This window comes from Monodelphis domestica, chromosome 1, assembly GCF_027887165.1.
Source record: "Monodelphis domestica isolate mMonDom1 chromosome 1, mMonDom1.pri, whole genome shotgun sequence".
Taxonomy (NCBI): Eukaryota; Metazoa; Chordata; class Mammalia; order Didelphimorphia; family Didelphidae; genus Monodelphis; species Monodelphis domestica.
Genome location: NC_077227.1, coordinates 20,167,873 through 20,184,311, shown reverse-complemented (window position 1 = coordinate 20,184,311; position 16,439 = coordinate 20,167,873). Strand labels below are relative to the sequence as shown.

Here is a 16,439-nt window from a genome sequence, read left to right as displayed (position 1 = left end):
TATATTACTCATTTCCAGGATTAATAGTCTCCTTATAGAAGTGACAAAATAAACCAAAGTTGAAAGCATTTCAGTTCTATTTCTTGAAATATACACAGACCTAGCATTTGGGAAGTTTGCCCAGCAAAACAGGTTCTCAGAGCAAAATAATTTGGAAGCTGTGAAGATTAACTAAGCCCGCTGCATCTTCAAGCAATATTGTAAGAGAATCTGTTTATGTATGTATGTATATATGTGTCTCTCTGTGTATCTATCCATCTATCCATCCATCCATCCATCCATCCATCCATCCATACATTCATCCATCCATCCATCCATCCATCCATCCATCCATCCATCTATCCATCCATCCATTCATGCATCCATCCATCCATCCATTCATCCATCTATCTACAAATATCCCCTTTGGTTATTTTGACTTAAGTGGAGCCTTTCCTATTTAACAATGATCATTTCACTCAACTAAGTTGATAAACTAACTGATTTGATTTGACAGCCTTGTGCAACCTGAATCATGAGTAAACTCAGCACACTGAGGCAGAGGCAATATAGTCACATAAGACTTACAGGTTCGATATTTCAAGCTAACAAGCCTGAAACTTTGGGAACAAAGATGCAGTTTTTTTGTTTGGAATAAAACGATCTTAAATGCCATGCTTAAAGATAGGAAAAGGAAAGGAAAAGGAAAATATATCTTCTTATCATACGCAGCCGATTGTGTATTAAATCTTCCCCGTAAACTCATTTCTTGTGGTTCCTTCCAGCAATAATCCAAGCTTTCTTCTTAAGGTCAAGACAATAAGAGAAAAAAATTGCATCTGTAAATATAGCCCAGAGATGAAATAGGAGACAAGAGGTCTTCTCCTGGAGAGAGAGGGCTGTTGAATAAATGTTAGTTGAAGTTAGTTAGGATGAATAGACAAGACTGGAAGAGACACTAGAGAGGGCAGTCTAGAATTCTGCAAGGGAGAACCCATAATGGGAGAGAAAGCTGGTTTTTCTCTCTGTGGCACCAAGGCTCCGATGGAGGAAGTTGCTAGGCAACCTGAAACTGGCAAAAGGAATGCCTTTTGGGGTCTTTCTAGGAGCTCCCTAATGTTTAACACAGGCACAACCTTGGTGATGGCTTCTCAGGGCAAACACAAGAGCAGGCTTGGGCTGAGGAGGCAGGATGGGAGGCGAGGACACTTCCATGGAGAAGCCTCTCTGTGCCCCTCGGGCCCAGCTATGTGCCAGCTTGTTTGGTGCAGATTATAGCAGCATTTATGTCCCAGAGGGGCCACGTTTGGCTCCAGGTGATGGATTCTGGCAGCACCCCCAATCCCTGCAGGCTGCACCATCAGGACAGACTGGCTTCAGCATCTGTCCTGGGCCTGTCTCCCTCCAGGCAATCTTCTCAAGGTGGGAGGCTCCTTGCTCATCTAGCCATCCCCAGCCTCCCCGCAGCCTTTGGGCCCACATCAACAGCTGCCTAGGGAGTGTTCCAGGGAAGGCTTTTCTCTTAGCTCAGCCTGTCCTCACCTCTGGCCTGGATTTTGGCCTCCTCCAGGATATCCTGCCCAGGCTCTAACCAGGAGCTCTCTGATAACTCTTCTTTGTTTCTAGGGTCCCCACACGCTGACCCTGCCTATCCTTCTGACCCCCGAGGACATCATTCCCTTCACAGATGCTGGCTTTTGAGTCATCATCACCATCAGCCAGTCCACCTCGCCTTTGTTCCTCACACGTGATGCTCCATCTCCCATTTCCAAACCTTTATTCTGGCTGTCTGCCATGCCTGGAATGCCTTCCTCACAGACACAGCCTGGGTACCGCCTTCACGTGAAGCCTCTTCCCCTTCTAGTGTTCCCCATTCAAATCCTCCCAAGAAGCAGTTGCTGGGTTCTCTTCTGGGCATCTCCAGTTCCCAGCCCCAGGCTTGGCACATCATTGGTAATGCCCAGGCAGATTGCTGCTTTGTCCCTGGCTCCACAGCGGCCAGTCTTCTGCTGTCAGAAATGGCTGGGGAGCCTTCCATTCCAATCCTGGAGGATCTAGTTCTGCAATGGCCATATAGAAGCGAGGCTGCAGAAAGAAGCTGACCATTACTGAGCCCCGTGTGCCAGGCACTGTGCCCTCCACTTTAAACCTTTGCCCTCTGCCTTATAACAGATACCAAGGATGGACACCAAGGCCAAAGGACAGTAAGGTGGTGGGTTAGTGATTCACCCAGGGACACACAGCTGGGGAGCGTCTGAGGCCATAGGCTTGGTCCTGTACCCCCTGGCTGGGCCCCTCACAAATACTCTCTTATCTGAGCCTCTCATTTCACAGAGGAGGAAGAGGCTGGTGGAGGCTGGAGGCTTGAGGTTCACCTACCCAGGTTCATCGAGCTAGTGAACCAGAGCCTGGATCTTCCCAACTCTCAGCCTAGCTCAATGTACCGGGAGGCCTTCACTGACTCACAGACACTGGAGGGAACAGTCATCCCTCCGAGGGACTTCCTGTTCCCATTCTGAAGATGAATTGAGGCCCCAGGAGGAGGTATCAACCCAAGTCCCACAACAAGCTCTGGAGAGGAAGCAGGTGAAGAGAAGGAAATAGTGAAACATCAGCATGGTGGATCCAGGGCACCCAGGCTTTTTCAAAGTATTTTTATATTTTGTTCCAAAAAAGCCCAAAGAAGAACTGGGCAAAAGCCTCCTTTTTCATACAAGTTCTTAGTGTGGGCACTTCTGGTCCCCAGGACATGCAGGCTGTGACAGTCAGCCTCCCTGCATCCTGGCCAGCATCCCTGCCCAGGAAAGGGCATCTTTTCTCTTCTGTTCACTCCTGGCCCATCTTACCTGCAGTACAGAATTCGATGATTTCACTCCACTCAGACACAACATAATCTCCATCCACCTGCTTCGAGGCTGTCTGGACAGCAACCGTGTACTCAGTCCTCGGGCTCAGGAACCAGTGTCCACGCACAGTCATAGGCAGTGGGACGGCTTTGGCCACCAATTTTGTGGGAACATCCTGAGACAAGAAAGACAACATCATAAAACCACACAGAGCCAGGGAGAGGATGAAGAAGTCATTGAGAACTTTCATTCTGAAGACAGATCAAGGCCCCACAATGAACTGTCATGGAGAGGAGAGGAAGCAGGCCAAGAGAAGGAAATAGTGAAACACCAGCGATGGAGGACATTTAGCATTAGAACAGGACCTCAGAGGAGGCCAATGGCACCGTGAGAATTTGAACCCAGGTGTTAAGACTTCTCCTCATGGTTCTATCCACTATACTGACTACAAAGATGACGAAGACATTAGGACACTGCATTTAAAAACTTTTACAGCTCTGTAAATTATCTTTAAATTAGTGAAATAAAATCATCACCCTGCTCAAAACAGTTCTTAATTTGAATGATCCAAACAGTGATGTCATGAAGAGAGAGCCTGTTTCTGTCTTAAAAGAATATTATTTTATTTGAATTTTCTCACCTCTGTTCAACAGAGTACATTGGCCACAGAACACAAAGAGTCTTTTTCTAAAATCATATGTGTACTCAGGGCTGACCCTGTTGATTTAATATCTCCTCGAAGACCATGGTTATTAGGGACCTGGGAATTAGACCCTCTTTCTCCATTCTACTGTCTGTTCAGACAGCCTGCATGGTCAAAGGAAAAGGCATCTCAACAGGTTTCCTTTAGCCTAAAATCATGCCCTTTGCTTGTTTTTTTTTTTAAAATCACACATGGTGATTTCTCCCCTCTATCAGTGAGACGTAAGGCCCATCCAGATACAACTCCCACAATCTTCTTATAAAGCATTTTTCCAAAAAGCCTGTGATATTTAATTGTTCATCTACTATTTAGATTTCTAAAATAGCAAATGCGTCTGCCTGGCCTTTAGCATGTCTGACATTCCCTGGCATTTATTTACCTTGTGTTTAAATTTGTTGGAATTTTTATTCTCTTTCTTGTTCAGGTCAATGAAATAGTGTGTGATCCGATCCTTTGATTTTGAATCCATTTCCCATGAAATCTTGAAAGAATCACATGTGATATTACTAATTTTGATGTTGTGTGGAACTGGAAGCTCCTCCATTTCTGCTATGCCACTATCTTGTGACTTGTTTCCTAGAAGAAAATAAAACATAAAAGACACTAAATATGCATCCCTGGTCAAAGCTAGAATTTGGGAGAATAATGGTAACTGATATTTAGATAGTGTTCGACATCTGTTTTAGCATTTGGGCCTCACAACTACCTGGGATGTAGGTATCACTGATATTGTAATTCCCATTTTACAGATGGGAAAATTGGAGTTAATTGGGATTAAGTGACATTCCATGGTAACTCAACTAATCAACTTAAAAACCCAGATTTAAACTCTGGTCACCTTGGCTCCAAGTCCACATTCTAGTCACTGTGCCACTGGTGCCTCCTAAAGTAAATTCCACTACAACCATCTGGAGCCTATAGACCTAGAGTTGTTTCTTTCCAGAAGAACAGAAACATTTTCTCAGATCTCAGAATCTGATTATATGGAGCCTAGATGGAAGCACCATCTAGTTAAACTCCTACTTCAACAAGCAGCTCCCATCTGGTCCCACAACAAAGGTCATCCTGCTTGGCTTCTCTTGGTTTTTCTCTTAACCATCACCCAAGAGTTAAGGAATGAATAAATTCAAACTTTAGGAATTGATTTGCAGTTTCACATAAAACCTCATTTCCTGTCCTTCATCTTATATGGAAAATGAAAAATGGAACACATAGATGCAGCCAGGAATACTGTCTGTGAACTGCGAACTCTGCGAAGCTAGTGAGCCCATAGAAGCCACGTCTCACCAATAACTTGTGCTTCTTAAAGGAGAAGCCTGGGTCAGGTCCAAGTTAGACTCCTCTTTCCCCACAGATGTCTAACCTTATTGATATGAGTGATCCCAACCCAATGCAGATCACCACTCATCCAAGCCAGTCCTTGCTTTGAGGCTTCCCAAAAGTGTGTCAAGGGGAATTTCCCAGGATGCCTAATGTGCTCATACTCTCCTGACAGCACGATGCTCTTTATTGGTTAACTCTAATTTTTACCATGTAACCAGTTCATTTTTTGATGAACTTTTATAACATCTCTTATAGCTCTTTTGAGAAATCTCACCCCCTCCTCTGTTTTTTCTAAGCCCTTGCCTTCTACCTTAGAATCAGTATTGTGTATTGGTTCCAAGGCAGAAGAGTGGTAAGGGCTAGCCAATGGGGGTCAGGTGACTTACCCAGGAGGTAGAAAGTGTCTGAGGTCAAATTTGAACCCAGCATCTCCCATCTCTGGGTCTAGTTCTCAATCAATGAGCCACCGGGATGCCCCCAGAAATTCCTTATTTACAGTGAGTGGGCTGCCATTTTGGCATTCCTCATGTGTTTAGCCATTTGCCCTTTGGCCAATCCTCAATCTCAATTCCCCAGAGATTGTAGTGTTTGATGACTTATGACTTATACACCATGTGAACAAAATTTTATTCAAAAATTGACCCCTTTGTTCAAAGCAAAGCTTGGCATCATTCAAAGAACTGTGTAATTTTTCAAAGCAATGAAGCTTGCTTCAGTCCTAACAAATTCTAAGCTGAAAGAATCGATCTATAACACACACACACACACACACACACACACACACACACACACGCACGCACGCACACACACACACGCACGCGCACACACACTCACTCAATTTCACAATGGTAAAGATGAGGTCTATTGGCAGAGCCTATTCTTTTCTTTAAAAAAAAAAAACAACCCTTACCTTCCATCTTAGGATCAATCCTGCATATTGGTTCCAAGGCAGAATAATGGTAAGGACGTGGCAGTGGGGGTGAAGTAACTTGCTCAGGGTCAACCAGCTAGGAATTCTGAAGGCAGATTTGTACCCGGGACCTCCCAACTCTGAGCCTGGCTCTCTATCTACTGAGCCCCCCAGCTGTCCCTCGCCTATTCCTTTCTAATACCCTCATTGCTCTAGGCATAAATTATTCTCCTAAGAGTTTTCCATAGAGAGAAAGCAGGCGTTTGGCTCAAAAGTTATAGATGTCTCCTTCAGGAATGGTCTTTAATAATGAAGAGGTCCGAAATACTTTCCCAGACGTTTTGCGGTTCTGTTTGCATTCAGACACCTTGACGACTGGCCCTCTTTGTCCTCAACATTGTATTGCCTTCAGTGTTAGACCTCTGGATACATCTGGTCTATTCTCATGGCTTTTTCCATCCTTACTTTCTTTGATGCCATAAGGGAGTACAAGTGGAAGTATGCAGTTAGTGCTGGAATGTGGTGGTCTCACTGCTCTTAAGAGAAGAGCCTTCCCTGAAAAGGCCTCCAGAAACTGATGCAGAGCAAAAGGAGTAGAACCAAGAGAGCACTGTACAAAGAGACCGGTACATTACGGCACAAGCAGCAATGCAATGATCCAGGACAATCCTGGAATTTAGGAGGAGAGCACTCTCCACATCCAGAGAAAGAACTGTGGGAGCAGAAATGTAGAAGAAAAACATAGGATCGATCACATGGCTCGATGGGGATGTGATTGGGATCTTGATGTTAAAGGATCACTCTACTGCAAATATGGATAACATGGAAATAGGTTTTGAACAATGATACATGTAAAACTCAGTGAAACTGCTGTCAGCTCTGGGAGCAGGGAGGGAAGAGGGAGGGAAAGAATATGAATCATGTTCACCATGGAAAAATATTCTAAATAAATGAATAAATTTTAAAAAGAGAGAGAGAGAGAAAAGACTTCAAGGCAATAAAAAGGAATGGTGCCATTAACCACCTTCATTACTCTGCAATTCTAGCTCCCAATACCTAGTACCCAGGAATCCAAGCCAGAAGACTGATCTCTGAGCTCAGATGATTATTCCAGTCCTTATTGTTCCCACACTTATTTCCAATCACAAAAGTGACATATTTATTTAACTGCATAATAGTTGATAAATATGAAAATATATTTATCTTTTAACATACACACATTACTTTTCAAAAATGAATTCTTTTTAACAGTATTTTCAAACTATTTTTACAGTCCATGGAATGGGAAGTCTGTCTTCTACCTGTAGCTTGATTACTAAATTTGCATAATTTTCCCAACATAAATGGACAATAGGATTTTTCAATGCCAAAGGGAAAGAACTCTGGGCAAACAATATGCCAGCTGGTGCTGGCACTTCCATTGCTCCTGAGAAAGCAGAGGGCCATGATGAAGCAAGTCCAGTAGGATGAGAATGCCAACTGAAATAGAGAAGCATGAAAGGAAAGAAGGAAAAAGGAAGGCAAAGAAGAGGGAAGGAAAAAAGGTTAGCAATCAAATGGAAGGAAACTTCCTGAGTAAGAAAGGGGCATACTTGTACTTTTTGGAGTATTTCCTTTTCTTGGCTCAAAAGTAGATTGGATTTACCCTTAATTTCATTCTCCAATTAATATAGACTATACAAGCTTCAGGCTGTCCTAAAACAGTTTACACAAAATGATATCTCTAAATAACTGAAGGTAAGAGTGCTGACAGTGTAAGGCTAAAAATCAACCAACAGGAGACTAAAGAAAATATATCTATGTTTACCACCAAGTCTACCCTACTACATTTTTCCTGGGATTTTATTATTTCACCTTACAACTCAGGGTGCAGTAACCTCTCTTTTCTGTTATTTACTCTCATCATAATAAGGCAAATTGAATGAACTTGAACGGCAATGTGAATACATTTCTATAGCTTGTGGATTTAGGGGGGGAAACATTAGCTATACCTGAATGTTTCTCATTTCAAATAACTACCTTCTGTATCCGGTGTTTTATTTTACCCATGAAGTGACCTAAGAGTTAACTACAATGATGACATATACAAGGTCATATATGCAATGAAATCCAGATCTGAACTGAGTCTTCAAGCTCTTCATTTCCAATGTGAATTTTCCCCATATTCTGATTAGAAAAAATTCTTCCCAAACCACAAATACACACACTGAAACCTTTCCCTGAGCTCTTCCTGTAGAGCCCCCAGAGTACTCTCTCTTCAGATGGAGGTGAGTCCATCTGGCTATTTCTTTCCCAGAACCTTTGTTCTTCCAGACCCCTATTCCCATCTGTTCCTTAATATAGTTTAATATATTTAATATATTAATTATGTATATAATTAATATATAATTTAATTATATATTAAAATATAATATAGTTTAAGCTAATGCTTACATTGTTCCTAGGGTTTGGACTACTTAACATAGGCAGAGAGAAGTTCAGTCAAACAAAGGAAAAGATTCAGGACAACCCTAAGAAAACTTCTGAACACAACTCTGAATTCTATGATGTCTTCTCCACTTTTAAAAATAAAGACAGCCCACATAATTTTGTCCCAAATTTCTTATGATCAAATCTACTCTCACACAGAAACATTTGGTCAAGTATCTCATGCTACTCTTGTCAATAAGCTCCCCACATGTCAGCTAGTCAATAAGACGATTAGTTGGATTTCAAAGAATGCTCAATAACTGTGGTATGTCAACTTGAAAGGACGTCTCCAAGGGTATGCCCCAGCAGTCTTTGTTTAGCTCAGTGCAGGGTTACATTTCTATCAATGACCAGAAAAAAGGAATGTGTGCCCATCTGGTAGATGGATGACCTAAAACTGGGATGCATGACTCGCAATGGAAGATAGAGTCAGGGTCCAAAAAGATATTGACAGGCTAACGTGATACTATAATCCTATAAACACTGGACAAAGTCAAATATGATGAAATATAATAGGCATAAGAGGGGCATGCAGTGGTACAGTGGATAGAGAACCAAGCCTGGAGTCAAGAAGTCTTAAGTTCAAATCCACTTGGACACTTCCTAGCTGTGACCATGGGCAAGTCACTTCACCCTGTTTACCTCAGTTTCCTCATCTGCACAATGAGTTGTAGAAGGAAATGGAAAACCACTCTATGGGGTCACAAGGAGTTGGACATGACTGAAAAATAACTCAACAACAACAACTAGTCAAATAATGTAATGATCTTTGAAACACTGATGATATTTTAAAATTAATCCTTTGACTTTAAACAATTACACTCACACACATCCATGTTGAAGCTCACATGACAAATGAAAACACCTGACTGGAAATGGAAATATTCAGTCAACCTGGCTATTTGGTATCATGTAGAGAAAAAACCAGCCAGCCGATATTATCACTGTAACTAATAATCCAGTTGACTGGTCAATTAAATCACGATGGTCAAACACTTGTTAACAAAAAACAGGCCAACTTGACCTCTTATGTATTTCTCTGTCCAGTCCTGAAGCTAGTTGGGTAGAGCAGGGTTTTTTTAACCTTTACTTTTTGTCTTAGAATCAATCTAAGACAGAAGGGCAAGGAATAGACAAATGGGGTTAAGTGACTTGCCCATGGTCACACAGCTAAGTAGTGTCTGAGGCCAAATTTGAACCCAGATCCTCCTGACTACAAGCCTGGTACTTTATTTACTAGCTGCCCCTGGGTATAGTTCTTTGACAAAACTCATCTTGTGCTTCATCTCTCTCCATAGGACCACAGGGCTAGAAGGGATCATAGCTGTCATCAGTCTAATCTCCCCATTTTACAGACGAATTCTCATCTTAATGATGTGGAAAAAATTACTAAGCAAATGTAGAAAATTCTGACTTTTGAACCAAATGTTCTTTTTGTGATAAAATTATAATGCTTAGCCCTGGAAAAGATTTATTAATTTTGATGACATTTATTCACCAAGCTACTTCATTATGCTTCATGATCTTGAGAACTATAGATTCACTTCTAACAATCCTGACATTCATACAGCATTTTAAGTCTTAGTACTTTGAACAAACTGTCTAATTACATTCTCACAACATTGGAAAGTAGGCACCACCCACCCTCTCCGTTTGAAATCTTGTAAAATATTTCAGTAAAAAAAAATAAGTATCTTCTCTGAGAACTCCATTTATCCCCTCTTCTTCAATTGCTCGGATGATGCCTTCTGCCACTAACTCCTGCTATGGTCCTGCCCTGTCTCACATGAATAGACAACTCCCTTGAGATACACAAATGACCCCATTCAATCCTGGGTCTTCCAACAAATCAAACCCTCTGTCATCCCCACTTTCACTTATCTCCCATTTCTGTCTACTGGCTCCTCTTCTGCCTACAAACATGCCTATGTTTCCCTCAATGAAACCACAATTCTTCCCAGTGACCCAGGTTTGCAGGCTCAGTTTCATTCTTGACTCTATCGCTCACTTTCTCTCTCTCTCTCTCTCTCTCTCTCTCTCTCTCTCTCTCTCTCTCTCTCTCTCTCTCTCTCTCTCTGTCTCTCTCTGTCTCCCTGTCTCTCTCTGTCTCCCTGTCTCTCTCTGTCTCCCTGTCTCTCCCTGTCTCTCTCTGTTTCTCTCTCTCTCTCATATTCTTTCTCTCTCAAATTCCATTGTCAAAAACCCTCTCATTTGAACCTTTCATTCCCACTGTAACTTTATATCTCTTCTGCCTTTTGTGGAAAAACTCTCCTCCTCATCCCCAAGTACTCTTGACCCATGACAATGGTCTTTTCAATCTTCCACAAACAACACATGGCACTAGACTCTGGGCAATTTTCTCTGGCTGTCTCATGCCTGGAGTGCTTTCCCTCTTCATCTTCATCTCCTAGCTTCCTTGGTTTGTTTTTTTTTTCAGCATATGCTTAATCACTACCACCACAACAAAACAACAAAACACATTTAAATAAACAAATGCTTATAATGCCCTTTGTATCTAATTCTAATAATGGGAAAAAAGTTTTACATATCTTATAATAGTTTTCCACCATGTTTTCTAAAAAACAATTCACACCTGCTCTAGCAATGTAATATTGGCTATAATTGGCCCATATCTCCTATTATTTATCCTATTAGCATACAATGTAACTTAACTCATTTGGTTCTCAATTAACATACATTACCAGAGTCATATTTAGCTAGATGGATCCTTAGGCAGCAGAAACAATCTATTGCCAGGACCCTTTTCTTTCCAAAACAAATGTTTCCAGCTTGGTCATAGCCAGTGGAACTTCTGTTCCAATGTCCTAACCTTTTGGGAATGCAGGATTACTCCTTCATAGTTATTAGAGTTAAAGTAAAACTTCTGCATAATATTTTTGCTCTCTAACCCCACTGTTGTCCCACCAGAAACTATGTTTGATTTATGTGCATGCTCAGGCTTAGATCTACTAACCAACCTTATTAAGGTGGGGGAAGAATTTTCCAGATATCAATCATATTTTAACTTATCTAAGGTTATAGTCATCTTCTAACTTCTTTATTTTTTTGACTAGAGTTATCTAGTTCTGAGAAGGGAAAATTAAAGTTCCTCCGGTCCCTGCAGTTATTATTTTGTTATCTATTTCCAGCTGTGTTTCATTTAGCTATTCTTTTAAAATCTGGATGCTGTAACTCTTGGTGCAAACAGGTCCAATATTGATGATGCTTCATGATCCATAGTACCCACACTCCACCTCACTGCCCCCCCCAACATATTATAGTTATCCTGTTCCTCTCTTCCAATTATATCCATTTTAGCCTCAACCATCAGAGATCAAGGCTGCTACCTCTGCTTTCTCTGGATCTGCTGAGGCATAGTGTCTCCCATTTTCAGTATTTCTTGTAGACAACATTGTCAGGTCCTTGTTTTTTTATCTTTTCCATTATCCATTTTCTTCTCATGATTGAATTAAACCCATTTACACTCAATATCATAGTTACTAGCTGTGCATTTCCATCTATTCTGTTGCTCCTCACTGTTTGTCACCCTCTTCGTCTGTCCTATTCTTCTTAGGAAGTACAATTTCCATTGACCAGTGCCTCTCCAATACATACTCCTTTCAGAAATCCTCCCCTTGCTCTCCTAGTTCCAAATTGACCCACTTTTCAAAAGGTTCCTCCCTTGTCCCTTACCCTTTACCTTTTAATATTCTATCCACCTTTTCCAAAAGCCCTTATCTTCCCAGCTGTGCCCTCCCACTTCTTGTCAGGAGTTGGATTTTTTTTAATAATATTTTATTTGATCATTTCCAAGCATTATAGGAGTTGGATTTTAAAAATCCTTCTCCTATCATGTCCTGATAATCCCTCTCTTTCCACCTCATCTTACCTCTTAACTCTACCTCTTGATATGCACTCTTTTCTAGGTATCCCTCCCCTTCCGCCTTTGCTTATTCCTTTACTCTCCTTTCTCTTAACCAGCTCTTACTTCTTTTACTCCCTCAGTCCTCCAAGGGGACTCAGCCCTTTCCTTTTCTCATTCCCCCTCCCTCCAGCTTCTCTGTACATTAAGAAGATTTTTACCTAATTGTGTATGTTGCTTTCTCTTTTTTCCAAGTCTGATAAAGAATAGAGTTTTTAGTACTACCAGCCCTCTACCTACTCCTCTTCATCTTCATGGCAGTTTCTCAACTCATTTTTCTTCCATCTGAGATAGCCATTCCACCCTACCTTCTCCAGGTCTATTCTATTACCACTTTGGCTCATTATATTACATTACCTCAACCCTAAGTCTTCCATTTATACATGCCCCTTCAAAATAGAGGACATTTTTCCATATAGGAATCAAACCATTTGACTTTTGGGGTTGCCTATGATTAGTCTTTCATTACCTTTGTATGTCTCTTATAGGTCAAATTTTCTTCTGTGGTCTGGGTTTTTCCCCAGGAGTAGCTGAAACAATTTTAGTTTGTTAAATATCCATTTTTTCCTTTTATAATCATGTTTATCTTTGCTGAATGTTATTCTTGGTTGTTAGCCCAGTTCTTTTGTCCTGCAAAATGCTGTGTTCCATGTCTTGTGTTCTTTTAATATTGGGACTGTTAAAGTCTTATGTTATTCTGATTATAGCTCCATTATATTTAAATTGTTTTGTTGCTTACAGCATTTTTCCTTAACCTGGGAGCTACAGAACTTAGCAATGATATCCCTATGCATTTTCATCTTTGGTTCTCTTTGAGGTGGTGATTGATGGATTCTTTCAATTTCCATTTTACCATTTGATTCTTGAATTTCTGGGCAGTTTTCCATGATGACTTCTTGGACTATGGTGTCTAAACTCTTTTTTGATCCAGAAGTCCAACTATTCTTATATTGTGTCTTTCTTGATTATTTTCTGGATCAATTATTTTTGTGATATTTCATATTCTCCTCCATCACTTCATTCTCTTGGTTTTGCTTTATTATTTCTTTGTGTCCTAGCTCCCCCTTGTTCAATTCTAGTTCTTAATAAATTATTTCCTTTTGTAAATATCTGGATCTTTTTCTATTTCCATTTTTTCATTTTTTAAAATTTTCTTACATTGCTCTTATTTTTCTTCTAACTTTTCTTCAACTCTCTTATTTGGTTTTGAGATCTTTTAAAGCTCTTCCAAAAGCTCTTTGTGAGCTTGTGGCCATTTATTGTATTTCTGGGCTATTTTTGAAGTAGGTGTTTTTACTTCACTGTGCTCTAAGTTTGAGCCAGGGTCTTCTCTGTTCCCATAATAACTATTAATAGTTGGATTCTTTCTCTTTTGCTTGGTCATTTCTTTTATTTATTTTTAGAATTTTAGCAGCCAGCCTAATAGATAATTATTGGCTTTTTGCTGGAGTCCCAGGGTTCCTAAGGTGCTGGAGTACGTTACCTCAGTTTTCAGGATGTTTTTGAGTGTTTTTCTAACCTATTTAGTTATTACATTTTTTATAGTCCAGGGACTGATGTACTCCCATCCTCACTCAAGTCCCAGTTGGTATTGTCCTCAGGTACTCCTACAGGTGGTCCTGCCACCGCAACTGCAAGCAGCCAGTCTACCTTCCCCTGTGGCAGCAGGCAGGGCCTTCACTCTTCTGGGAGTGAACACAGCTACTGGGGACCCAGAGCCTCAGCAGCCACACTCCCTGGTGTGTGCTCCTTCCTCACTCCTCCCCTCTTACTGCTACAGCCCAGGATAGAGCAGGCATCTAGACAGAGTTCACAGTGAGCTCTGAGCTCCCCCCCATTGAGCCTGTCACCTATAGACGCCATATCTACTCCTTCAATTCCCTGCTGTGGGCCAGGGGAGATCACAGCTGCTGTCATGGCCCCATTCCATCCCATTCCAGTGGGATCCTTGGGGAAGCAAGCTTCAGTGTTCAGCAACCAAGGGCAGGTTGCCTCCTGTCCCACTCAGTTTGCTCAGCTCTCACCCCAAGGCCTGTAGCAGTGGAACTGAGACCAGGGAAGTCAGAAACCTTCTTCTCTAGTCATCCCTGACTCTTGTCTGTTTTTGTTGCTTTTAGCGTTGATTCTGTGGAGTTACTTTTGATCATGTGTTAGGGGTATTAGGAGGGCGAGGAAGTTTCCTGCCCTACTCTGCCATCTTCCCCGGCTTCTTTTAAATGCCAATGAAAACCCTATCTTCTGTAGAAAGGTTTTCCTAGTCCCCTTTCCTCATGATTTCTTTTTTATCTTATCTATCAGTGGCATCAAAATCAAACAGAAACAAATCATACATAAGGATCCTTGTGAGCACATAACTGACTTACAGAATCACATTATTAACATTAAATTTTGTCATATTTTTTATTTATTTTGTTAAAACTTTGTCAATGACATTTTAATCTGATTCAGGCTGCACTGAGCAAGGCATATAGCCTGTAGGTTTGACATGTCTGCTGACTTTGACTTGTTTGTGCACTTATTTGCTTGTTGTCTTCCCCATTAGATTGTGAGCTCCTTGAAGACAGGGACTTTCTTCCACCTCTCTTTGTATTGCTAGTGTTTAGAGCAGTGACTGGCACATAGTAAGTATTTAATAAATGTTTGTTGATTGATTAAAGAACCAATCTGTCACCCACACACCACCGCCATTCCCACACACATACTCCTTGCCATTTACAAAAAATATCTGTTGGGCCCCATGGCCTGATTCCTACCAACCTTCGTATTTTACTTCTCTCCATTGACTCTGTGATCCAGCAACAATGGTTTTCTTGCTGGTCTCTGCGCATGACACTCCATCTCCTGACTCCATGCTCTCTCCCATACCTGGAATGTTTCTGATTTCTCTGACTTTTTTCACGTCTTTGCTAAAATCTCATTTTTTGACAGAAGCCTTTTCTACCCCCTTTATGTTAGAACTTATTGCTAAAATGATCTGCATCATATCCTGTCTACATCTTTTGCTCATGGTTATTTGCATGTTTCCTCCCCTATTAGATTGTGAACTCCTTAAAAGCAGAGACCTTTTTATTGGCCTTCTTTGTGTCTCCAGCTCTTGGCACAATGCCTGGCAAACAGAAATGCTTTAAAAAAATTGTTGACATAAAAGATTTCTATGGCCACCCAACTAGTAAATATCAGAAGCAAGATATGAACTCATGCATTCCTAAATCCAATTCCAATGAATTAATAAATCAATGAAAATTGTGCCATACACAATTCTAGGTATTATATATTCAAAAAAAAAAGAGAGAAGTGCCTGTCCTCAAGTAGCTTATATTCTATATCATGCTGCCTAATTCATTTCGTGAATCTTATATTAATAACAACAAAGGGGGGATTTGTTATTAAATAGATCCTATGATTAATATACAAATATCTTTATTATCCCATAACACATAATTCAATATTTGATGTTTAGAGATTATCTATGAGCGATAGAAGTAACAATGACCAGTGTCTCAGGCTAGAAAATTTATGGAACAGTAATTCAAATTAGTATCTTACTATCTATATAATAAAATTGTTCATTTCTCTTCCATTAATTTTCATTTCAAGCATAACTGTAGCCACAACATTTTTATTTGTTGGTATATGATTCTGACATCTATAGATATATTTCTGGTGTCAAGAATGCTAAATATAACAATAGCAGCTGAGGTTTTCATCAAAGTTTTAGTATGAATGGTGGCTTCCAATGCTTTTAAAACTATCTAGAAGGCTAAATGGCTTTTGAGAACAGCCATTTGAAATATACCCTATCTGACAATCGCAATTACTGCAAAGCCTACTAATAATACTTTCTATGGCTCCTTTTTTTCTGTGAAGCTGAAATTGCCTTAAAGTACAATCCAACCCATATGCTCTTAAATCAATTGTGCTTAGCTAGTAAATTTGTCAATAATTACACACCTCTTGATTCCTCCTAATTTGGCTGTTTGTTGACAAACCCATCTTACATTTTAAATGTCAACACATTGTACATCGTACTTAAATTATAGCAAGAAGAACTTATGTTCCATTTTTACACTTTTAATGGTAAAAAATTATTATAAAATTAAATAGCTTTCCAATGAAGGATTTAAAGTATTCTCCCTTAGAGATTTATTCATTTACCTGGAATGTTTTAGGGATGGCTCTACCTGAGGCAAGAGTGAGGAGGATCAGAATGCTTCTTAAGCTGCCTTCTAGGACTATGACTCTATGAATCCATTGTGACAGAACTCATAAAGGAATTTGGCCTCTTGT

At 40.5% G+C, this 16,439-nt stretch overlaps 1 protein-coding gene across 4 annotated transcripts in view; it reads right to left on the bottom strand.

The window, feature by feature from the left end:
* PHYHIPL (phytanoyl-CoA 2-hydroxylase interacting protein like) overlaps positions 1 to 16,439 on the bottom strand; it is a 74,783-nt gene that overhangs the window by 3,939 nt on the left and 54,405 nt on the right. For 3 of the 4 annotated variants that reach the window (XM_001375983.4, XM_056795762.1, XM_056795754.1), the window contains exons 2-3: positions 3,908 to 4,104; positions 2,826 to 3,000 (exon numbers count right to left, since the gene is read on the bottom strand). In XM_001375983.4, the coding sequence (XP_001376020.2) occupies positions 2,826 to 3,000; positions 3,908 to 4,104 (372 nt within the window). Of the gene's footprint in view, positions 1 to 2,825; positions 3,001 to 3,907; positions 4,105 to 16,307; positions 16,430 to 16,439 lie in introns of those variants that run through there. The other variant, XM_056795758.1, reaches the window with a different exon arrangement.